Source organism: Carassius carassius, chromosome 2 (genome assembly GCF_963082965.1).
Source record: "Carassius carassius chromosome 2, fCarCar2.1, whole genome shotgun sequence".
In the NCBI taxonomy this organism is placed as follows: Eukaryota; Metazoa; Chordata; class Actinopteri; order Cypriniformes; family Cyprinidae; genus Carassius; species Carassius carassius.
This window is the reverse complement of record NC_081756.1, coordinates 29300031-29325605: the sequence shown is the minus strand read 5'-3', so window position 1 is coordinate 29325605 and position 25575 is coordinate 29300031. Positions and strand designations below refer to the sequence as shown.

Genomic DNA, 25575 nt, shown 5'->3' with positions numbered 1-25575 from the left:
CTCATTGTGTGCACTTAAGTCTGAACTGGCCTTCTTGTGACCTGACAATTGTTGACATGCAGAGTTGGTGTCATAGGATTCATAACACTTTGTTCCTACAATGATGTTAGGGCTCAAATTGATCCTCATTGGTTTCCATATAGAAATCATTTTGAAAAACCGAAAAGAGGCATGTTAAAAACTAACAAAACTATATAAAATACAAAATAAATCAGAAATGTAGACAGACTTTTCTTCTGAATTATACAAGGAAAACTTATTTTCTTCATTCATTTGACTTTCATAGTAAAACTTTTTTTTATTTTTTACTCAATTGCTAATTTGTCAAAATAGTATTACTGTTATTAATTTTATTTTTATTTTTTTGTCTGTGCATCTATTTTTGTGGGGTCAGTTTGACTCCTAACACAAACGAAGCACACTTATTTTTTTAACACCGCAAGAAGGTTAAAATTAAAATTATTACCTTCTTCTCTAAATTATTTTCTTCTCTAAAAAAATTCAAATTATTATAGTGATTCTAATGACTCATCCTAAATATTACAAATCCATATGATTTGCCGTGTGTGAACACAGTGACAATGAAAAATTTAATTTATGGATAAACTATACCTTTAAAAGTTAGTGACCTTCAGTATTGGGTAACGCATTACAAGTAATGCAAGTTACGTATTCTGATTTAGAGCGGTCACTTTTATGTCAAAAGCATTTTCGATTTTTAAGACATAAGTGTTCATTAAGTGTAAAAGTGCACTTTCAGAATTCTTTATTTTCTTTTTCTGCTTGTGTGTGCGTTTTTAATAGGATTACTTTTTTTTTTTTTCCAAGTAACAAGTACTTTGAAATTTACAACAAAATACATTGAGCTACTTCAAAATAAATAACGCAAATTTCTTTGTTTTCCCATATGTTCACTGACACCTCTCGTGTCCCATGTTTAGAGAAATTAGGAGTGTGGTGCAGAGGCAGAGATACTTCCTTTAGCCGTAGGCTTATTAATTATTAATTTAAAAAGTATAACTATTGGGGTTTTGTTATTTAAAAACAAATAAACAACCCCAGGCCAGATGATATAAAGTAATGCAAAAGTAACATAATGGATTAGTTTCCATGAAGAGTATCTAGTAACTCAATTAGTTAATTTTTTTAAGGAGCAATGCAATATTGTAATGTGTAACTTTTAAAACACTGGTGACATTAGTGGTTTCTAAATGGTTTGGCCAGTTTTAGCTGCAGTGATTTAGAGACATTGACCTTTATCATTCGATTGATTTGGAAGGTGCTTCTTTATTTATTTATTTCAACCACCTCTATCTAAATCTCAGAGGAAATCAACTGTATTTTGTTCTATTCTTTATCCCTTTAATAACACTTTGCGATACAGCATGCCAATAACACTAATCCAATAGTCTGGCACTGGGTCTTTTTGTCAAAATGGTTCCCTGGACATGTATAAAACGAACACCGCAATCAGTGTCTGATATTAGAAAGCCTGCCGAGGTAATTGAGCTCGATGGCGCAATAACCACCTTACAATAATGGGGGGGGGGGATTAGTGCATGAGGAATGTGGAGGCAGGCAAGCAGAGAGAGCACGGGGTCAGGGTCGAGTCTCTTTATGCAAATGGGCGACCTGCAAAGTCAGATAGCGATGAAGTCAAATGAGGAAGAGAAAAGAAGGCCTGGAGGATGTTTTTTTAAATATGGAGGTTTTGTGTGCTTGGCAGTCCCTCCTGCAGCGTCAGGGAAGCCCTGAAAGAGGAGATAACGCACAGGCGGCTGCTGGCTCTACTACAGGAGAAGTGCAACTCAATTAGACCACTGCCAGATTACCATAAAGGAACTCTGCTTCCCGCGCTAAAGGCCTGTGATATTATTTAGCCAAAACGTCATACATGCCTCTGTCTCAGGCTACAGCTCTATCGCCAGCTCTAAATAGTTTCACATGTTTTGTTTTTCCATTTTGGAGTGCAGGAAGTACGGTTTGTGATTTGTTTTTCCAATTTAAAGCATCCCACTGCTGTCAAGATCTTCCAGCAAATCCAGTGTTGTTACCTGCAGACATAGAAGTGAGGATGGTGCTGTGACCTTATTGGTCTATATTCAGCCTTTTGGCATTTGAAACAAAGTGTGTGAAAGCTGACCAGGGTGCTCAGGTTTATCTGGGCATTGTTAGAAAACGTCTCCGGTTACTGTCGTAACCTCGGTTCCCTGAGAGACGGGAACGAGACATGGCGTTAACGCCTTGGGGACTCCCTTCCTTCCTAACCTACCTGAAATCCTATTGCACAACTCTCACTGGCCAATGCCAGCCAAGACGGCAAACGAGGGCGGGGCCTCGCCACTATATATTGTGCCGTGTTGGCGGCATAACCTCAGAATCTTCCAAATGAGTAGACGGTACAGAAGATCCGAGCAGTGAACACGGCGGCCTACGCCATGTCTCGTTCCCGTCTCTTAGGGAACCAAGGTTACGACAGTAACCAAAGACATTCCCTCTCGAGAACGGTCTCTCGACATGGCGTTAACGCCTTGGGGACTGTATTGAACAACGCCGTGGGAACAGCGAATAAAAAGGCTCAGCCTCGGCGGAGCAACCATAAATATTTCTTGTATACACTAAAATTAATCCCCAGCCAATCAGATACGACCCTGCGACATGCCTCGAAGGGATTGGATATAGATTCCTGTGTGGGGATCCAATCAGGTTACTTAAAAATCATGTCTGACGACAGATGTCTGAGAGAGACACAGCCCCATTGCTATACAAATATGACACAGTCCTGTGAACTCACATACAAGCGTATAGCAAAACAGTGCAACAACCATTAGAAGGAAACGCCGGGCACACATAGGGAATGACCGTATGAGGCGTTACAGTTTGAACTTCTCCCTACAGGACCTGGTCGAAACCACCAGCGCCGTAAAACGGCTAGTGGTTGCAGGAAGAACCACAGGTCGTACTCCCCAATAGGACCTGTGAGGCTAATGACTGCACGTCCAAGTTGTAGAATCTGGCGAAGGTATTTTGCGAAGACCATCCAGCCGCCATACAAATATTTTTGATAGAAACTCCCTTAGTCCACACCCACGAGGAGGCGACAGCCCTCGTCGAATGGGCTCGAACACCAATAGGACATTCCATACCACGGCTAGAATATGCCAAGGCAAGAGCGTCGACCACCCAATGTGACAGCCGTTGTTTAGAGACAGGCTGTCCTCTGACGCTGCCTCCGAAGCATACAAACAGCTGCTCGGATTGCCGAAACTCAAAAATCTGATCACTAGATCGTGTTTCCCAACTGAGCGCCCGTCAACAGCAGCGTGAAAAGCTGAGATAGCTGCAACGTAAACCTTAAGCGAGGAGGGCATACTGCCGCCGTCCATTCGTTGTTGCAGAAAATCCAGAATGTCAGACAGGGGGCAGCTTTCCGGGTCCAGACCATTCGATTCACATCATCTCTCAAAGACTGTCCATTTACAAGCGTACAGGTGTCTCATAGAAGGGGCTCGCGCCTCCGTAATCGTGTACATCACGCGGTGAGACAACAAACCCGGGTTTACCGGTTCCCGCACACCATCCACACCTGAAGTTTCCACCATTCTGGGTTGGGGTGCCATATCGAGCCGTCTGCCTAAGACAGGAGATCTTGTCTCAGCGGGATCGGCCACGGGGGAGCCGTTAGTATTTCTAGAAGATCGGGAAACCAAGGCCTGTTCGGCCAGTACGGAGTGACTAATAACACCTGAAGCCTTCTCCTCTCTGATTTTGTGCAGCACTTGTGACAAAATCTTTAGCGGGGGGAATGCATACAGACGGCATCCGGCCACGGCACTGTGAGTGCCTCCCCGCCCAGGGGAGAGCGTGAAACCGAGAAGAACAGAATGCAATGTTGTTGCTGTCTGTGAACAGCAACAGGTCGTGTTCTGTCGCGAACAGGTCGACCTCCGCTTTCCCAAACTGTTCCCAGATCAGCCTCACTGTCTCAGGGTTCAGTCTCCATTCTCCGTGAGGAATCCCGTTCCTTGAAAGCATATCCGCGCTACTGTTCAGGCATCCCAGAACGTGCGCTGCTCAAATGGAGAGCAGATGGTGATCGGCCCACAGCAAAAGGCGTGCTGCATGACTGTGTACTTTTGAGTGTACTCCGCCCTGGCGGTTTATGTACGATACCACCGTCATGTTGTCTGTGCGAATCAAGACATGGTGCCCCCTGATTTGCGTCATAAAACTCTGAAGGGCCAAAGAAACCGCTCTCAGCTCAAGGCGATTTATGTGCCACGTTCTCTCCGACTCTGTCCAGTGGCCCGAGGCTGGTAAGCCATCGCAGTGAGCTTCCCAGCCCGTCGTCGACGCGTCCGTCGTGACCACTTTCTGCCGCGTGACCACTTTCCGCCGCGTGACCAGACCCATCTGGATGCCGCGCTGGTACAAGTCGGGGTTCTGCCATGGTTTCAGCGCGCTTAAGCACCTGCGAGTGACCACAATGCGGGCACGGCCCAATTTCCACGCCCTTCTCGGTACCTGTGTTTTCAGCCATAACTGGAGTGGGCTTTAGGTTTTTTGGTGGGAATAAATTGAAAGAACAGCATTGTTTTTACATTTGTTAGCCTACAGTTATTTATTTGTTACATTTATATTATTTACATCAAGCTTTTGAATGGTATAGTATTGTATATTGTTATTGAAACTTCATAATGTTTAATTTGATTATATATTTAATAACTGAATAGCGCGGGGCCGTGGTCACATTAGATATAATGAAGGGAGACATGAAAAACAGACATCGCGTTGTTTTCATATGGATTTTTTTAACACAGAACATCTGTTTTCGGCGGCACTTGTTTAGTTTAAAAGTAGACATGTCAAGCTTTCTCTCTCATGTCTCTTCGTTGAGTATTCACGGAGTTACAGTTCATTTTAATGACGTGTTTGTAAATGAAGATCATCGCAGACAAAGGCTGCAGACAGCACACCTTGTTTGCTATCTTTATTTTATAAGTGCACAAAGTTTTGTTGTTATTATGTCTGTATCCAAAAAAAGTAGACCCTTTCCAGATTCAATTGATGTATTGCTCTTATCTGTACGATTAAAACTGAAAGTAATTTAAGTTCTTTCCGGGGGTTATCAGGAGAAAATGACTCAAAACGCGTGTCCGCGTTAATCGACTCCAGAGGGTTAAATCTTGTACGCGCTTCCTGGCTCAGACGTGCCCTCATTGTTATCGAGTCCAACTGCACTTCTAGATACATGATTGTTTGGCTGGGGCGTAACACGTTTTTTTGTACGTTCACACAGAGACCCAAACTCTCCAGGTGACGTAACAGAGCGCGTTTGTGGCTGTTGAGCACATCCTCTGAATGTGCCAAGATCAGCCAATCGTCCAAATAGTTCAGTATGCGCATTCCGCTCTCTCTCAGAGGGGAAAGTGCTGTATCCACAGATTTCGTAAACGTACGAGGCGCAAGTCCTAGCCCGAACGGCATCACCATGAACTGATACGCTATGCCTTCGAACGCAAATCTCAGAAAGCGTGTGTGACGAGGGGCGATCTGGATATGAAAATATGCGTCTTTCAGGTCCAGGTCTGCTCAGGTTCAGGTCTTTCAGGAATCTGTGCCAGTATCTGCTTTAGCGTTGTCATTTTGAAAGCGCGTTTGTACAATGCACGGTTGATGGGTCTCAGGTCTAATATTGGACGGAGACCACCACCTTTCTTGGGAACGACAAAGTACCGGCTGTAAAACTCGCTCTCTCTCTCTCGCTCGGCGGGACCACTCCTCTCGCGCGTTTCGCAAGGAGATTGAGAATTTCCTGCCTCAGAACCAGCTCGTTGTGAGCCGGAACCGTCGACATGACCACGCCATTGAACCGGGGTGGTCTGCGCCGAAACTGAAGCATGTAGCCATTCTTTGACGTTCCGCAACCAAACCGGAATGCCCGGAATGGATCGCCATGCGCTCGCAAAAAGACACCGAGGGCGAAGCGCCTCGCCCTCTACATTCTGAACGACGCTACGGTGTACCGGGGTCGTATCCAGAAAACTCACGGGACGAGTGGGAGCGCTGTGTGTTAGGGAGGGTCGTGCTTCGCCGATCAGCAGGGTGCGCGAGCCTCCTGTTGAATGATTGCATGACACGCATGTGCATGTGTGCGAGATGTCGAGAGCAAGCCGCGGCTGCGGAGGTCCGACACCTGACACCGGGGCGTGAGCCTTGCCAGATACACGGGGAAGCTGCGAGCCTGATTTTATTAACGGTTTCACGGCTGTTTGTAAGGTCGTTATCACTGGAGGAGGAGAAAAATGCTTTATTGACTTTATTGCATTTTGAACATACACAACACAGACATTCTCGTTGTTGCCTGCAACCGCCAAGGAGACTTATTAAGAATATCTTATTCGCTGTGCAGCGGGCCCGCCGGTCAGCGCTCTCCTCCTCTGTGCCCTCTTGTCAGGAACAAGGTTTTTGATCCGACGGAGGAGCTCCGCCGGGACGGTTCCCACCTTTCTTGAAGCCATGACGCCTTTCCTTCGGTGTCCTCTGCCACGGAGTTTTGGCGCGAACAGACGGCTCCAGATCTGATGCTGATGCAGTGGAAGCAGCGGGTGGTCACTTCGACGGCCGGTTGGAAGCAGATGAGAATCTACTGCGCGCGGAAGGCTGTGCTGCAGCCCGGCGCGGCAGGAAGTGATTCATCACCCTAGAGCGTTTCTGTGCCTCTGAGAAACTCCGCGATAGCCTCAACTGCATCTCCAAATAGGCCAGATGGAGATACAGGAGCGTTGAGCAGGGCCCTCCTGTCCGCATCCTTCAGCTCAGTGTGAGTCAGCCACAGGTGCCGGTGGAGCACAACCTAGTAGCCCATGCTCCGCCCGATCGACTGGGCCGTCTTATTTGTGGCTTTGAGCGCGAAATCCGTTGCTGCGCGTAGATCTTTAAACGCCTCTGGATCCACCCCGCCCTCGTCCAGGGATTTCAGAAGCTGTGCCTGAAAAACTTGAAGCACTGCCATCGTGTGCGGAGCAGAAATTGCTTCTCCCGAGGCCGCGTACGCTTTGTCCGTTACATGTGCGGTCAAACGGCAGGGCCTTGACGGCAGCATAGCACCTGTCTTCAGAGAAGCAGAGGAGGGGCAGAGGTGCACAGTGATGGATTCCTCGACGGGCGGAATGCGCGTATATCCACGGTCTTCCGCTCCGTCGACTTTTGTGAAAATTTCCGACCCACCAGCTTGAGCGCGAGCCGATTGGGGCGCAGCCCATGCCTTAGCGACCTCGTCGTGCAGGTCTGGGAGGAATGGTGCTCGTTTCCTCAGAGCAGCAGCAGCTTGCCGGCCCGAGTAAAGGAACCAAGAATCCAGCTTGCTCTTAGCTGGTTCGTTGGGGGATTCCCACTCTAAGCCTAGACCACTCACGGCCTTAGTGAGAATCCGGACGAGTTAATCCTGGAATGCAACGTGTCCCTCCACTTCAGAGCGCTCCTCTGGAGAGCGGGCCCAGTCCTTCTCGGACGTCGTTGGGGACAGCACCTCGTCGAAATCGTTGTCCCCTGCCGCACCAAATGATATAATCTCCAATGCTCCAGCGGCAGGTTGAAGATTCTCCTCCAAGCACATTGGAGAGCGGGGGGGAGGTGAATTGCGCCATTCCGCTCGGTCGCCCACGTGCGGCTGTCATCCCACCAGCAGCTTGCTGGCGGCGGTGGGACATTTCAGAGAGAAATCACTGAGGGCGATATTCTTGGATACAGAACTCGTGGGTGTACGGGGCCTCGATAGGTCCCGAACACAGCATGCAAACTTTTGACATGCTGGAACGCCAAAAGGGAAATCAGCTTCTTGCGTCTTCTCAACAGCTGTCTTCGTAGGATAATGAAAGAGGAAGATTCTGAGGTTATGCCGCCAACACGGCACAATATATAGTGGCAAGGCCCCGCCCTCGTTTGCCGTCTTGGCTGGCATTGGCCAGCGAGAGTTGCAACTTCACTGGCGTTGTGCAATAGGATTTCAGGTAGGTTAGGAAGGAAGGGAGTCCCCAAGGCGTTAACGCCATGTCGAGAGACCGTTCTCGAGAGGGAACTCTGGGAGAAACCGCCTCAGACCATCTGTAAAAGAGCAGTGTGTAATGAAGCTGTGCTGTCAAACTCCGCGGCTTTGAACCGCTGCACTTTCTCACCTGCCACCGCTATCTCAAAACGAGATGGTGCTAAGCTAACCTCTTAGTCATCTGTCTGCCAGCTGCTATAAACTCAACACACTTTTTGATGGTCATTTTGCCTCATTGTTTCTTGGAAACCAATGCGTCTAGACTGAGAGACGGTCTAATTTCCATAGAGAATTAGCTCCTTTATGGAGAGGCTTTTTCTATAATGAGATGTTTTTGCTGGATGGTAGGCCTAGTGGTAAATGACAGTGACCCATCAGGATTAAGGGCCTGTCAATTTCCCTTCAGCGTTTTTTGTCATGCAGGTTCAGGAAATGTTTTATTCAAAGAGTCCAATTTTAACGGGTTCTTGTTACTGGTGAAACTATGCAGTTTTATAACAAGGTTATTTTTAGAGTTTTCATGTTAATAAACAGGATTAAACATCCATGCAATGATTATTTTAGCTTCTTTTATTTTGTAAAATAGTTTTTTTTTTTTTTTAAGTTGCTTTGGATAAAAAAAATGATTGCCAGATATGTAAGGGGGTTGGTTATGAAAGCACTTTTTTCTGGAGGCATTTTTCTCCTGTCTTCCCTCAGGATACGGTCTGCCGGACGAGGTGGTGATCGAGAAGCGTAACAAGGGTGACGCTTTTGTGGAGTCAACAGGAGCAAATGTCAAACTCTCGAATCTAAAGTTCATACAGCACGACGCCATTGAAGGCATCTTGTGTGAGTTTCAAAGAAAATTGTCCCGCCTCTTTCCCCCCTTTCCAGCTCTTTATCAAAGGGTCTTGAGGGTCTGCTGCTGTTGAATGGACAGCAGTATATTCAACAGAGAGCTGACATGCTGCTTTTGCTCAGACATACATTTGCCCTGACAACAAAACAGTAACGAGACTCATCTTAAGTTTTTCTTGTCATTTCATTGTTCCCAATAAGTTCCTTACTGTATTACTTTATGTCAAGACAATATAGACTTTTTTTTTATATGCATGTCAATATGTGAATTTGTTTTTGTGAAATTGACTTTTAATCACCATTTCAACTAGTCATTGTAGCCAAATTATTTCTTTATTTAAAAGAAAATTATATTTTAATTCAGCAAGGTTGCATTAAATATTTAAAAGGGACAGTAATTACTTTCACATTGTTACAAAATAATTATATTTGCTGTTATTGATCTCATTAAAAAAAAAAAAATCAATGGCATGTTACTGAACCAAAATCAAACCAAAGATTTCCTGAATCTGTGTGAAAGGGACTATTCAAACAGTTTGAAGTGGTTCACAAATGTGAATAAAACTTTAAATAAAAGATATTATCTGTTTAATGCCTACATATCCAGAAATCTGGATGACTGATCTAATTTTGGAAACAGAGTAGTCAAATAAAAATCATTGTAATACTGCTAATGTTATTTAATTTTGTATTGCGAATATTCAATGTAGTGTAGCACTAGTCTATATCTTTATATGTGACCTTTCCTCCTTGAATGTCCTATCACTGTCCTCCAATGTTTTTTCAATTTGCCACCCTTTATCTTTCATCAGGTGTTCGCCAGGGGAAGCTGGACATGGAAAATTGTGTGATGCAGTGTGAGACCACAGGTGTGATTGTGCGATCGGCGGCCCAGCTCGGCATGAACATGTGCGACCTGTATGGCTCCAAGGTAAGCTGCACTAGCACACAGTACCTCACTTAAATTATATGATGACTTCTTTACTCATGAAATGAGTATTATCATTTGAATATATTGCTATGTCATCTATTCTTTGCAGTTATTACAGTATGAAATACAGATGAGTAAGGTCTTGCCAGAGGCATTCTTAGACTGATTTACCACCAGCCGTTTCACTTAATAGCCCTTCTTCACTGACCAATACCATTATCATTCTGGTGATCGCTGTGTGCTCTGTTCTTCAGGGTGCCGGTGTGGAGATCTACCCTGGGAGTGTGTGCAGTCTGGTGGGCAACGGCATCCATCACTGCAAGGAGGGGATCCTGATTAAGGTTAGGAAGATGGATGGGCTTCGGCTCTTCTAAACCCCTAACTCGTCTGGCTTCTGGTTACTGCTAATCGTTGCCCAAGCAACAGCAAGTATCGTATCTGACCCGACAGAGCCACACTTAAGAGCTGTCTTAGTGTCCTATTAATGATCTAGTGAATTAATGCATTTGGAAGACCTTCAGGGAAGTTGGCCACTTTAGTGTGTTAGTGGAGTGGGACTTCACTGGCCACCGTAGGGCGTCTTTGATGGTAAAAGCTTTAAGCTGTGTCACCAGAGGTCAGTATGCTCGCTCACTTCAAAGGAAATCTTAGAAGAGCCAGTGAGCAGCCTGGAGTTGTAGACACGAATCTTTATGGAAAATTTTACCAGTTGGCTTCATTTGAGAAAGTGTGTCTTGAGAAAGTCATCGCATAAGTCTTTCACCTGAGAGCAAATTAGATTCTCACACAGGTAGAAGCATCCCAAAAGGATTTTTCCCTAATTAACTCTAGCAGAATAATTGAGTTTTATCTACCTTCCTTCCTAAAGCTTTGTGCATTTGTGTACAAGATGCGCCTTCCCAGGCTCAGTCTTTTATTCTTCCTCACTTTGCTTAGACCAAAAAGAGATGTGAGCATGTGCGTGCACATGTTCATTTGTGTAGGCATGCTGTATGTTTACCACCCCCTGCTTCCCCTTTGGCAGGACTTTGCAGACGAGTTGGACACCATGCCTAAAATCACCATGGTGAATAATGTGATCCACAACAATCAGGGCTATGGTGTTATCTTGGTCAAGCCAGGTGATGCTGCTGTGGAGGATCTTCCCGCAGAGCTTAACGCCGCAGGTGCCCTTTTCTTCTTTCTGCTTCTATGCCCAGCTGATGGTGAACTGAGGTGGTATTCTCAAATTAACACCAGCTAGTTCATTAAGGGCGCTTATCTTGAAACAAATGTAAAAAAAAAAGTAGAAATGCTAACATCTCTACGTTTTGTGCAGACAAATATGCTGCATGCATTATAGGGATTATTCACCCAAAAAAAAATAAAAAAAAAATATCTTTTTCGGTTCTAATGTATTATGTTACTTATTGTTTTTTTTTTTTTTTTTTATGACCGGAACACAGAATGACAGTTTGAAAGGATCTTCACAAAGCTCTTTTCATATAACAACTGTTAATAGAGTACAGCTTGTCGAGCTCAAAAATGTCAAAACACTAAAAGATTCATAATATAATGTTTTATTAGCTGATATTTGAGATTTAAAAAAAAAAGTGTAATCTTTAAAAATGCGAATAAATGTTTAATATGTTAAAGGGATCCTATTATGCTCTTTTTCAAAGTCTTGTTTTGGGGGTATACTAGAACAGGCTCTCATAATAGGTTGTTCAAAAAACATATTATACTTCACATATTTTACATTATTACAAAACCTCTCTCCCAAGTCTGGCATTAACTGCTCGAATAGTTCCTGTATCAAATGAAGGCCTGCCTTCTGAAATACCAAATGTGCTGTGATTGGGAAAAATGTCATGCCCCGCTCTTATCATAGCTGCCCGAGAGCTTCAGTGTACATACTGCATCAAAATCAAATCAATTTGAGTGTGCTTTTAAACCCGGATGATTGTAACCACTCTAAGTTATTCTGCCTTGGGAAAGCTAGCGTGTCTCAGACGTAGTGATAACACTCGTTGCCTTCTCTAGTGCAGCTCAACCAGGTCTCGTCCCATTAATCTGAATTTGTGATATCTAAAATCCCGGAAAATATGCATTGTAGTCCAAACTAGTCATTCGTAGTAATTTTTGAAAAGTGAATTTTTTTTTAATTTTTTTAAAATTTATATATTTATATTTATATATATATATATTTTATATATATTTTTTTATAATTTATATATATTTTTTATAAAATATCCCCTTTTGAACTGGACTTTGAGCTTTGTAACTTTGCAGATATTTTATGCTCAAACAGCAACATTACAGACTAACTAATGTTGAAAAAGCATAATAGCACCCCTTTAAAATAAGTATTTTTAATATCGGACCATAATTTTGATCGGACCTTTGAACCATGTTTTCTTGAAGTACCCCCTGATATTTTAATAAATTGAGTAAATTTACACATTTGCATGTTCGTGGTTTACAGGTGCCAATTAATAGTCCTGTGACCCTAGTATTCATCAAATCACAAACCCCCTGCAGTTCCCCCACTAACCCCAAGGGCTTAGTGAACCCCAGATTTACCTGTTAACAGCCATAACATAATTATCAGTATGAAGCAGAATTTGCAAAATAATGCATTTAAATATTCATTTACTGATAATCTTGCTGTCTGTCAGTCAGTTGTTAACCTGTTGTCTTCAGAGATGACTCATATTGAGTCATTGTTTGGTCTACTTAATATTCTACTATATAGAATATTATAATTGATTATAAAAGTAGACCATTTAAAATTGTGCTGGAGCTCACAAATAATACAGTACATAAATAATATATACATGTATCAAGGGCCTCCATGTTAGAGCTGATAATTTTTTATTTATTTTTTTGTCTGCTGCATGTCCTTGGTTTCTTGTGTAACCTTGCTGATTTTGCTTTCATACATCTTATCATCTTTGCCGCAAATTAAGCAGGCCACAACCAGTCTCCTCATTACTGTAAATGGTTCTGTACACATGCCAAACATCTATATAGCCTGTGAAGGAACCCGCAGGTCTCCGTCTGACAATGTGAAAAGTTCTCCTGCTGTAATATCTGTAAAAATATATTCCATTGCATAACATTTTTTGTTCAAAATGCCCCTCTGGGTCTGTTGGAAGGCCTGTCTGTAATGACTGTCATCCCCACGGTACTTTTCTTCAGCAGGATCAGCTTTTTTCCCCTTTCTAAGCCAGCTCCATTTTGAGAAAAGGAAAGAACGGAAATGCGCTTTACATTCAACGAAAGGCAGCTGTGAATTCAGTGTGCTTCATTTCTGAATTATGCTCAGCAGAAGGCATCTTGTCTTCAAAATAAAAGTAGACCCTACTTTTCCCTCGGGTTCCTTTTATGTTTCTGCATCTCACCCGTCTGCCTTTGTCTGGGCATTGTATTTCACTGTATTGGGATAGTGACTTTGTTCCACATTGAAATACCTCTCTTACATGAAAAGAAAGGGCAATTTAAATGGTTTCAGTTGGGATATGTGCATGATTTGTTTGGGTGTTGGTTAGGAGAATTCAGAATGTTTATTTTCTGTCAAATAAATGTTATGCTGCTTTTTTTTTTATTATGCTGGCAAGATAAGCATAGGTTGCTCCTTTTGTCATTTTTTTATGTGCAGAAAGTAGAGCAGATTTAGTTATTTAGATCACAAATCTCATTGTATTCAGATGAATCCATTTGAATTAAATATAATACATACACTCACCTAAAGGATTATTAGGAACACCATACTAATACTGTGTTTGACCCCCTTTCGCCTTCAGGACTGCCTTAATTCTACGTGGCATTGATTCAACAAGGTGCTGAAAGCCTTCTTTAGAAATGTTGGCCAATATTGATAGGATAGCATCTTGCAGTTGATGGAGATTTGTGGGATGCACATCCAGGGCATGAAGCTCCCGTTCCACCACATCACAAAGATGCTCTATTGGGTTGAGATCTGGTGACTGTGGGGGTCCATTTTAGTACAGTGAACTCCATTGTCGGTGAACTCATTTGAAATGATTCGAGCTTTGTGACATGGTGCATTAGCCTGCTGGAAGTAGCCATCAGAGGATGGGTACATGGTGGTCATAAAGGGATGGACATGGTCAGAAACAATGCTCAGGTAGGCCGTGGCATTTAAACGATGCCCAATTAGCACTAAGGGGCCTAAAGTGTGCCAAGAAAACATCCCCCACACCATTACACCACCACCAGCAGCCTGCACATTGGTAACAAGGCATGATGGATCCATGTTCTCATTCTGTTTATGCCAAATTCTGACTCTACCATCTGAATGTCTCAACAGAAATCGAGACTCATCAGACCAGGCAACATTTTTCCAGTCTTCAACTGTCCAATTTTGGTAAGCTCGTGCAAATTGTAGCCCCTATTTGTAGTGGTGATGAGTGGTACCTGGTGGGGTCTTCTGCTGTTGTAGCCCATCCGCTTCAAGGTTGTGCGTGTTGTGGCTTCACAAATGCTTTGCTGCATACCTCTGTTGTAATGAGTGGTTATTTCAGTCAAAGTTGCTCTTCTATCAGCTTAAATCAGTCGGCCCATTCTCCTCTGACCTCTAGCATCTACAAGGCATTTTCGCCCACAGGACTGCCGCATACTGGATGTTTTTCCCTTTTCACACCATTCTTTGTAAACCCTAGAAATGGTTGCGTGTGAAATTCCCAGTAACTGAGCAGATTGTGAAATACTCAGACCGGCCCGTCTGGCACCAACAACCATGCCACGCTCAAAATTGCTTAAATCACTTTTCTTTCCCATTCTGACATTCAGTTTGGAGTTCAGGAGATTTAGGGGTGTGGACTAGGACCACACCCCTAAATGCATTGAAGCAACTGCCATGTGATTGGTTGATTACATAATTGCATTAATGAGAAATTTAACAGGTGTTCCTAATAATCCTTTAGGTGAGTGTATTGTAAAGAAAATGTAGGTTATGGTATAGTTCTTCCTTGCAATCTCATAGGATTGAGGAAAAAAGTTTTATAGTATGGTGTTTAGGCCAGTAGTATAACTACTGACTTTCCTAAAGATGCCTTTTCGTAGAATATAGGAAATTCTGTCTAGTATTACAGTATTGTTTTTTGCCATTAATGGCTTTGTTTGCCAGGAACAGCAGGGTTTAGTTTTAGTGCAGAGGCCCTCCATTTAGGGCAGAGTCGTAGATGTTTCAAACCCATCCTTTTATTGCACCCTATCATTTTCAATCTGGCTATAACCCTTCATATTGCTCCCTGCTGGAAGGGTGAATGAGAGTGTTTCCCCTTCTAGTGAAGTCATGCTGCGTCCTCTAACGGACACTATGGGGACTGCCGCCAACAGGACTGGTGTTTGAAGCATGTGTAAAACAAATCCAATCCTATTACCCCACGTAGCCTGTGAGGTCACAAGTGGGCACCCTGAAGTATATGGGGATGTTCACATATCGCACTTAAAAATGCATGGAAAGCACTAGCTGTACCGCGTTCTCCTTCTTTCCAAAGCTCTTGAGCCTGCGCTCTCATTGGGTCTGCTGTTGCTAAGCAACCATGAGCTGCACTCTCCATGACGACACGGAAGTTTCAATAAAAGATAAGTGGATTTCCGGCACTGAAAATCTATACAAATAATAATAAAAAAAGGCCATCCCTGTACAACAGGGGTTGGTTGGTAAGTTTGGCATCAGGCCAAAAAAAAAAAACTTTTTTCTATACCAGCGGGCTGTAACTGTGTAGTGGTTTTTGCTTTCACCAACCATGGAGGCGAAATAGTGTAGTGATGGGTACTCGCGTCACCAATGACATCCTGATATTTGGATCACGTGTCACTTAAGGTGTGGTTATGAGTACAGATTAGTGGGATCTCTAATTTGTAGAACCTCTTTCTGTATCCTCAACACAAGGAAGACACAAGTGTAATAAAATAGATTTTATTAACAAAAGGAAGACAAGTAATCAACAACTACTAAATAAATACCATAAATGAAATGAAAATAATGTATAAAATGCAAGAGATTATGTTGGGTGTTGCAATGTAAGAGCTATGTTATCTGGAAAGACAAACTGTTGCTACTCTGAAAGAAATAAGGTGAAGAACCCTGTTATGCATCCAACAAATACATGAAAGATTTGAAATAAACTGCAATCAGCTATATAATATCTAATGTAAATGAGAAAAATCATATACTGATAATATCTAACAATGCCATGCTCTCTGGAAGAGGTTTGGAAGTGATTTTTATGTTCTCTGTGGTTGAGTGAGCAGTCCAGTTGTGGAGAACACGAAGTGCTGGAGGATTCTGATCTCCTGGAGCACCAAAGGGTCCTATAATCTGGAACACGCAGATGTGGCCCTGGAGTTGGTGCAGATGGTCCTTAGCCTGGAACACACATTCAAAGATACCTTGGAATGAAGGTTTGCTCGCCGGAGCTTCTTCTGCCTCTCTGGGCTAGAGACTCAGAACTTGTGAAAGTTGTGACATTTAGGAAAGTATGGTAACCCATATTTTAGGACTTGAATGATTAATCGAAAAGTAATCAAAACCAAAATTCATAACCTCTAACCGACGTAATTTTCCCATGTCGTTATTTCGTTTTTTTTATCCTGTTAACACTTCCCCCTTAAAAGCGTACTAGCGCGTGTGTAGCCACATGACTCAGCTCTCCAGTCAGTGGCATAAAAGCAAAATTTTACTTGATTAATCTTTATTTTATTTATAAAAATAAAACTATGCAGTGTTTTTAAACTTTTAATTAGTTTCTGTACCTGAATTTTTTTTTAGTTGTATTTATGGTATTGCTAATTGATTTGTTTGTCCTATCTTATTACTGACTCTTTAACACTTTAATATTTGAAATTTATATTAATCTAGTTGTTTTTGCTATGGTATTTTTTTAATCACAGGCAAAATTCCTCTTGCAGTGTAGGCTGCTGATTTTTGCTCATGTTATTCAGCTGCAAACAGAATGTTTTGTAAAAATGTTTGACATCTAAATGTTTGACTTAATTTTTTTATATTGGATTTTTTATCTTATTGGAATCAAAACTAGGAATCGATAAGAATCGGAATCAATAAGCAGAATCGGAATCGATAAAATTCAAACGATACCCAACCCTAGTAAGAAATGTCACGAACATAGATAAAATAACTGCTTATAGTCAATCTTATTTACAGTACAAATCTTGTCAGTGAACTATGAGGGTAAAAAAACAAAACGGAAACAAAATAATCTTTCAATAATTGTAATCGAGATAAAATGTTCAATTAATCAAGGTTTTGATTTTAGGCCATAATCGTCCAGCCCTACCATATTTGGAATTGGTGCTCTGCATTTAACCCATCCAAGTGCACACACACAGCAGTGAGAAGTGAACACACTGTGAACACTCACCCGGAGCAGTGGGCAGCTATAGACCCAGCGCCGGGGATGCTCTGGGGGTTCAGTGTCTTGCTCAAGGGCACTTCAGCCATGGGTATTGAGGGTGGAAGTGAGTGCTGTTCATTCACTCCCTCCCACCTACAACTCCCGCCAGCACCGAGACTCGAACTGGTGACCTTTGGGTAACTAGTCCAAGTCTCTAACCATTAGGCCACAGCTTCCGCCGATCCGCTTTGTCTCTCTAGGATGGAGACTCAGGACGTGCTGCATCTGTTCGCTAGATGAAGACTCTGAATGAAGTCTGAACGTAGACGATCTCTTTCCTCACAGGCTGGAGGCTCAGAACATGGTCGTATCTGTTGCTGCCTCGAAGCTGGAGACTCAGGACGTGGTATCTGTTATTGACTCTTCCCTCATGGGCCAGAGATTCAGAATGTTGGTGATCTTTTACAGTCTTTTCCATTGCAGTACTCAGACTCAGAATGGATATCTGTTACAGTCTTTCTGGACGAAAGATTCAGAACAGTATATCTGTTAGTGTCTCACCCTTGCAGGCCAGAGACAGCTCTTGCACTGTTAATGTCTCTCCCTAACAGGACTCAGACTTGGACCATGGAGTGTCTTTTGGGAAGGTACATTTATCTCTTTTCGATGAGGAGGACATTGCAATCTGGCACTTCTCCATTTCCAGGCTGTGACTGGCTGTTTCCATCAGAGTGGGGGCACACCGTGTGACCCACCCTTCTTTCCTCCTGTGGAACTTATTTGCATATATTTCAAACACACATATAGAAAAGTGTCACTAAAGTTTTACCGGTTGATTTCTCACTTAACAAACCAAAACCATAATACCTTTGTCAATATTAAGAACACATTAAGGCCAAACATGATGGAAAAAGATTTAACTTTTATGCAAGTATTAATTTGTCCATTAACAGCTGTGTTTGTGTAAGATGATGCACTACACATCACTGTCACTGAGAATACTTATTTCTCTGAATAATTATAAGATGTTAGTGTTGTATCAGTTTAAGGTTTAAGAACATAGTTATGAATCGATTTGGATGGAACATTGTGATCTCTCTGTTTCACCCACTGCTGCTGCATCTAGCGGCCCTAAGGAATTTTTATGGCGGTCACAGGCCAAAACCTTAGGAATCAGTCTGTTGGTAGGTAAAGGGCAGAAACTGCATTTTGACCAATGAGAAGTCCTGGCCTTCCCAGGCAAAATAATTGGAGGATTGGAGGAACAGCTGATAATATCTGTACAGCAGTGGTTGGCAACAGGTGGCTCGCGAGCCAAAACTGGCCCGCCAACACTAATATCTGTCCCGCGCCCGCAGGCAGATTATTTTGAAAGCGGATTGTTTTTAATATATAGTAGATCTGTCATGACAACAACAGTTACTTACAATCAGAGTGGTAGAAGAGCGCAGAGTGGAGAGGTGTGAATTTATTTATTTATTTTATTTTGACTAGAGCAAGGAGTAGATTTTTTTTATTTATTTATTTAAGTCTGAGCGTGGTTTTCACTCGCTCCAAGAGTGCTCCACCACTGCTCCATCACGAGTACAATTCATGCCAACAGCCTGTAATATAACTGCATATTTAGCAAGAATTTACATATTAAACATATTTAGCTATAGCTTGATACAGATGGATCAATCAAATCAGAAAGCATGTGAAACTATTTGATGACGGCAATAGACATGAGTTGTGGGTGGTTTCGTACACACACTGCCAACACACATTTCAGTTCAAACAACTTGTAAAAGTTCATGTAGCATCCGATGACCCCTTTAATAAGTGTCTTTCAACTGGTGTAGTTCCTGCTTATCTGAAAGTATCACACCTCTCCTTAAGAAGCCTTCACTCTACCTGTTGTTTTAAAAAGTCATTGCCCTTTCTCTATTTTACCATTTATTTCTAAGGTTTTGGAAAAGATTGTGTTCTCTCCAAGTCTTTTCTTGCTTTTAATAATCTGTATGAGCACTTTCAATCTGGTTTTAAGGCTGGCCACAGCACTGAATCTGCCCGAGTACTAAACAACATATTTTTTAGCTACTGATATGGGTAACTCTGTTATCCTCTTTCTTTTAGATTTATCAGCAGCCTTTGACACTTATTAACCATTCTATATGAGTCAATATACTAAATCTTGGGTGGGTCTCTCTGGCACAGTTTTAAAGTGGTTCCAGTCATTTTTATCCAACAGAAAATAATGTGGTTAGACTAGGAGTATTTTCCTCGTCCACTGCTTCTCTTCTCTGTGGCTCTATTTTGGCCTCCACTTTATTTGTACCTGTCAGATCAGCAGTCTTCCCCATGATTGTTTAGCCTAGTGAACCAAACTGAGAGACCATTTTGAAGGCTCAGGAAACCTGTTTTAAGTTGATTAGCTGATTGGCATACCACCATATTCTATTTTGTTGAGTGAATTGGTGGGTTTTTGTTAAATGTGAGCCAAATCATCACAATTACAAGAACCCAAGACTTAAACTACTTCAGTCTGTGTACATTGGATTTATTTAATACACAAGTTTCACAATTTGTGTTGAATTAATGAAATGTACTTTTCCACGACATTGTAATTTATTATTGCACCTGTATATGCTACCTCTGGGTTCCATTTTTAGAAAACATTGGGTGTCAATTCATCTTCATGCCGACAACAAGCAAATCTATTGACCTATTAAAAAGAATGATCCATTGGGCATGACAGCTCTATAATCTTGCTTAGACGAGGTTAAATCTCAAAATCTCTAATGTTTCTTATCCTTAATTAGTGGTCCCCTGGAGCCCCTATTTAGACTGCTATCCCCGAGCTAGGTTTTCTAAGTAGGTAGCCTCTATTGTTGTTCCTTGCATTATCATGCTATGGTGTTTCTCATATAACATAGCTATCTGAGGGTAGCTGTTTTCTTAACTTGGTGTGGATGTTCCCATTTCATCTGAATCTGGGTTTCCCATTTCTGCCAAGCTGTATGAGCAGCTAGGAGTGGGTGATATCTCTATTTAAAATATATCGAGATATTTTTTTAAACACGATATGGATTTTTATCGATATATTGTTTGTTTAATTCTGATTCCGCCACTTTGCTTGTTTGTCTTCTCTGTGCTTTGCTCGCCCCCGCCTCCTTGATTTTGTTCCCCCTCCCCTCGCGTGTTGTCTCATTGAACATGGCGGCGTCCTCAACCAGCCCGGAGGCTACAGAACTAGTCAAAAAAAAAGACAACTGGCTCTATTATATGGAGATACATCGGTTTTAAGGCGTCGGGCAAACAGCAGGCAGATGTCTACTGTAGGGCCCTATGATTTCCGCAAAAATTTTCATAAAAACTGAATTTACAATTTAACGTGGAATGTCACGTAATTTGTCAAATTTTAAATGAATTTAAATCGCGATATGGACTAATATCTACAAATATTAAGCCGGAAAAATCATGCATGTTCTGCGTCTCTGTGTTAATGAATGGAGCAGAAGCGCTTCTTTGTTTTATTACACACCCGGAAGCGTGCGTGACGCTCCCGTGATTTCAGCATCTGTCCTCTCACTAAATAAAGACGTGAATACATGAACAACATCTCCAGAACTGCACTGAGAGTCACTTCATGAGCATCTGACCATTTGATTTGAGTAAAACTAGCGTCATATCACATCATAGACTGTTGTATCACATACACAGAACTGTAAAGGTAAACCCCTCAAAATAAAAGTATTTGCCAGAAATCTATTACTAGCCTATTGTTCAGCAGAATGTAGAAAGCCTACTACTATTAAAATGAAACTAACATAATTTAAGGAATAATCACACAACATTTCTTCCATGTATTATTTTTAATAGTAAATCCCCTTTGTTTACCAAAAAATAAAGTTTGCTTAATTTTCAGTAATTAAAAATATAAATTAAATGAATGTTTTATGCCTTCATTTGATAACCAGAAAAATGTGAATACACAGAATTTCAGAGGGGAACAAACATTTCACACAAGGCTATTTTAAGAAAAAAATGTAACAAATTAAGTAGTTTTTATGCATTTAAATAATTACACTTGCTTAAACACAGAATTAGATAACAATAAAACATAAAGTGAAGAAAAAAATAAAACATTTCATAGGGCCCTAAACGTAATATTTGGCATATTTGTTTTTACAGTAGTTTTTGGGGGGGTTATTTTTCCTGTAAAGATATCGAGATATATTTTTTGCTCCATATCTCCCAGCCCTATGAGCAGCCCGGGGCATCAGTAGCTTACCCCCTTTCTGAAGGAAAGGTTAGGTGTATGTCTGTCACTTCCTTGGTGCTCACTTACCATGTGTCCTGGCATGGCATAGTTGGCATTTCATTCCCCATAGTGTCCGCTAGAGGATGCAACATCTCGTTCCCTTTTGGCGAACCATGGTTATATGCATAGCCTGAGACATTTGTGTAGATGCATGAGTCTGTGCTTCCTGCTTTCTAGTCAGGAATTAAAGGAAATATTTGCTCAAAAATGAAAATTTTGTCATTTACTCATTCTTGTGTTGTTTCAAAGCAGTACGACTGTTTCTGAACTGTTCCTGCGTCACAACTGAGATTTAATCAATTTGTTCAAATTATATTTACACGAGACCTCTCTAGTTATGATTACCTGTTTCATTTAAGGTTTGGGGTTTTAGATTAAAAATGCCAATACTAATATCTTTTCTGAAGCCTGTTGTGTGCCTCTTCTGTTTTGTCAGATGAGAAAGAGGAAGAATCTGAGGACACAGGAGTAAAATCCAAGGCAGATATAAATGATGATGGTGATGATGATGATGTGCCTGTCATTGTTGTGGAGGAAGAGTGCCCAGCCATCAAACATGGCCACTCAGTCTCTCCAGACTTCGCTGAGGGAAATGATGCCATCAAACAAGAGTTGGTTGCCACATCGGCCAAGAAACACAGGCTCCAGAAGAGCCGGATGAAAGCACTAGGGGCCATGCAGGCTGATGAGAATCTGCTCTCACAGGAAATGTTCATTTCCATTCATGGAAATCAGTTCAAGCACAATGGAAAGGGAAGCTTTGGTACCTTTCTGTACTGAAGGCTTTTTACCTTAAGCATGCACAGACACACTTTAGTGTTTAATTATTTATTCTGTGTTTTTTCAATTTTGCTTCATTTATTTTGTGAGCTTTCATTAATTACTGTGAGAGTGAAATGACAAATGAATTAAATGTGCTAAAATGTGTAGCCTTTTAAACTTTCTATTTTAATCCTATGACTTTTTGAATTTAGTTTTTGTTTATCAAAAAGTTTTTAAACACAGAATCACTTGTACATGTATTAACACAAAAGACTGAAATCTTGGAAATGTTGTTCACACCATCTCATGTTTAAGAACAAACATGTTCAAAGACACTTTTTTTTTTCTTGAGAGTTTACACAGTTCATAATTTGTCCACACTCTAGTTTGATGGTTAATATAGTCACTAAAAAGCAGAAGCAGCCTTTTTTTTTTCACAATTGTCTCAACATATTTTGTAAAAATAAAAATGTTTTATTCTTCCAAATGGAAAAAAAAATTATGTAGTTGTCATGTATGCTTTATGTAGTTTACTGAATAAATGAAAAAAAAAAAAATCTGCTTTATGTAGTTTACTGTATAAACAAAAAAGCATGGAAGAGTAAGAGTTAAGGTTGTGCGTCCATTATGTGAATCACATTTATTAATTTACCTTTGATTAATTCCCAGAAAATTGAAGTTACACTTGAATGAAGACTGTTTGATTAATTTCATAATCCAGTATGCTATCTAAGTATGACATCATTAAGATGTCTGAATTGCATTAGCCATACTTGCAATAGCCAGCTGTGAGGCTTTCATTTTAGGTGGGAATAAATGATCTGCAAATAGGCAGTACACGATCTCTGAAGTACATTAATGTGAAATTTAACGATTCAAATTCATTGACAGAAATGAGATGAAGAACAATTAAGACTGTTATTGGTTTGTCTGTTCTGAGTTCATTACACCCTCCTATAGCACCATGTCAAATTCAGTTTTATACCAAATTCATTCATGGATATTAATTAATGTCCCTTTTTAGACTTGGTACTAGCATGTTTACAGTCACCTTTAACCACTGTCTAAAAATTGCAACACTTCAAAATGTGTGATGGGAAGGCCCATTGTCTTTTAAAGGAGACTTATGGGAAATATTCTTCCCATTTATTACCCTCTCATAAGTTCTTCTCAGTTTCACAGGATGTCTGTTTGTTGTATAGGTCAAAGTCTTTGAGTGCAATCAATGATAAAAAATATATTGTATACACCTTCCTTTTTGAAGTGGGGATACAGGACCTAGGGATTATTGATTTCTTTTTTCTTCTGCTGATTTTTCTGGCATATTTTAAATGCAACAACAAAATGGAGGGGGAAATAAGTGACAGGCTTCTTCTGTGCCAGTTGTTTTATCTTCAAAAGGATGTCAGTCTGAACAGACTAAAGCAAGAGCTTGCAGCCATGGAATACTCTTAAAACGTGTCCAATTTTAAAGCGGTGTCCTTCAGATCAGCGAGCAGTCTGGGGAACAATAGTGGCATCCATTGTTCCAGGTAAGGGTGACTGAAGGTGAGGGTGCAGTTAGTTTCAGCGTGTCCCCTAAAATTGTAAACATCACCACCCTCTGCTTGTTTTTCTCCCTCGTCTCGATACTAACAGTGCTCGTTAATTTGGGACAATGAGTGCTTCACCTTCCAAAGTTTGTGATGCTGGATATGAATTCTAGAGTAGTAAATTCACTTTAAATACAAGATGGCAGTGAATATTGTCTTGTTAATTAGCGACACTGTTTGTTAATTAAATGTCAGGGAGCATCGTCCTTCTCTTGAGATTGGACTTTTTTAGGATGAACTGCTATTTAAAAACTTCTTAGTGGAATTAGAAAGAGGATGTGTTTTATAAAGGTTTGACAGAAATAAAGGTTTGTTGGTCTACCTTTATGCTGAACTCTTTTAAAACTGGACAAATGTATTGAATAGGAGAGATCTAAGGAAATGTAGTGACAGCTCTGATAATGTCAGGAATAAAATTGACTGGAAATGATAATTTCTCAGACAATTTAATCAAGTCTTTTTAGTAGTAGTGTTATATGAAGCAGGCAAATTGTTAGTAGTTTAAATAATTTCAAACAAGTATTAGAGTCCTGAAATTTGAAATGCTGTGCAGGAACTTTTCATTGTTCAACTTTTCATTCACTCAGCTTTGTCTATATTTGAGCATTCAGTCATTGAATCATGTGACATTGAATTGTTCACTCATTTGATTTGTTCAAATATACTGATTAATTCAGTAATAAAACACTAATACATGTTGCTCCTGCTGTGTCTATCTTTGGATTTATTTCATTTGGCAGATCAAAAGTAGACAAAGTAACCCGGCATATTGTGTCAAAATAAATTACTCCGTATGAATATATTGTTTATTGAACTGTTTTGTAATTTATCACACTTGTGATTCTGTATGGCTCTAATAACTTTTGGACTTTTGCAGATGGACAAATAATATTTGAAACAACAGCACTCTGCCAGTGTGACTCCTGTGAGACTGATACAAATCTCCCCATTTCATTCATACTTTAATAGCAGAAAATTGCATTCACTATAGAAAAATCAGCACAAAATATAGCATGCAAACACAAAATTGCATACTTTCAGATTTACTGCATTTGCTGGAGAGCAACATATGTTATTTTGTCATGTGACTTGTGTCATTTGGATCACATCATTGTCATTCATAACTCTTCTCCTGGGACAGTAAATTTCCTGTCAGATGCATGATTATGCTGGGCTCCAGACTATTTGGTTCTCTGTTTTTTCCATGCACCTCCTTGAAAATAAAGGGGCGTTCACACCATATCATAATTACGGTGTTTATGAGATACCAACTTGTAAAAAGTGTTCCTCGTAGAACTTGTAATTTCAACTTGTGTACTGAGAGTTTTCTGGGTGCTACAACTTGTACCACCTGACCACCTCAGATTCAGGTGGTATTTGTTTTTAGATTCATGTTTAGGCTTTGATTGTGTGATAGTTTAGAGTCCAAAGGTGTGAATGGCTCCAAGTAGAACATCACGTGTTGTCATCTTGAAACCACAGGACATGGCGTGAATGCAGCATAACTTCTGGAATGCTGCTCCAAGTCGGGCTCAATGGAGAATAAAGATCAACCACGATCAATGAATGCATCTACTTTATATTAGATAAGTGGATATATTTGGAAGCAGGGCATGTCTACACTGGATGTGACCATTGTTATGTCACTCTGCTTTGTGCCTCAACAGCTTAAGGCTGTCTACACTGGTCAAAGCAAATGTTCCAAATCCATTTGATCTGCTGACAGAAGCGGTACA

General features: G+C 41.0%; 1 protein-coding gene across 1 annotated transcript in view; it reads left to right on the top strand.

Moving 5' to 3' along the window:
- The window catches only part of LOC132107899 (SHC SH2 domain-binding protein 1-like), a 29386-nt gene extending 6962 nt beyond the window's left edge, over positions 1-22424 (top strand). Inside the window, exons 9-13 of the mRNA XM_059514240.1 lie at positions 8747-8878; positions 9700-9818; positions 10073-10159; positions 10843-10984; positions 21922-22424. Coding sequence (XP_059370223.1) covers positions 8747-8878; positions 9700-9818; positions 10073-10159; positions 10843-10984; positions 21922-22265 — 824 coding nt within the window. The 3' untranslated portion in view covers positions 22266-22424. The remainder of the gene's footprint in view (positions 1-8746; positions 8879-9699; positions 9819-10072; positions 10160-10842; positions 10985-21921) is intronic.
- The last annotated feature ends 3151 nt before the right edge of the window (positions 22425-25575 follow it).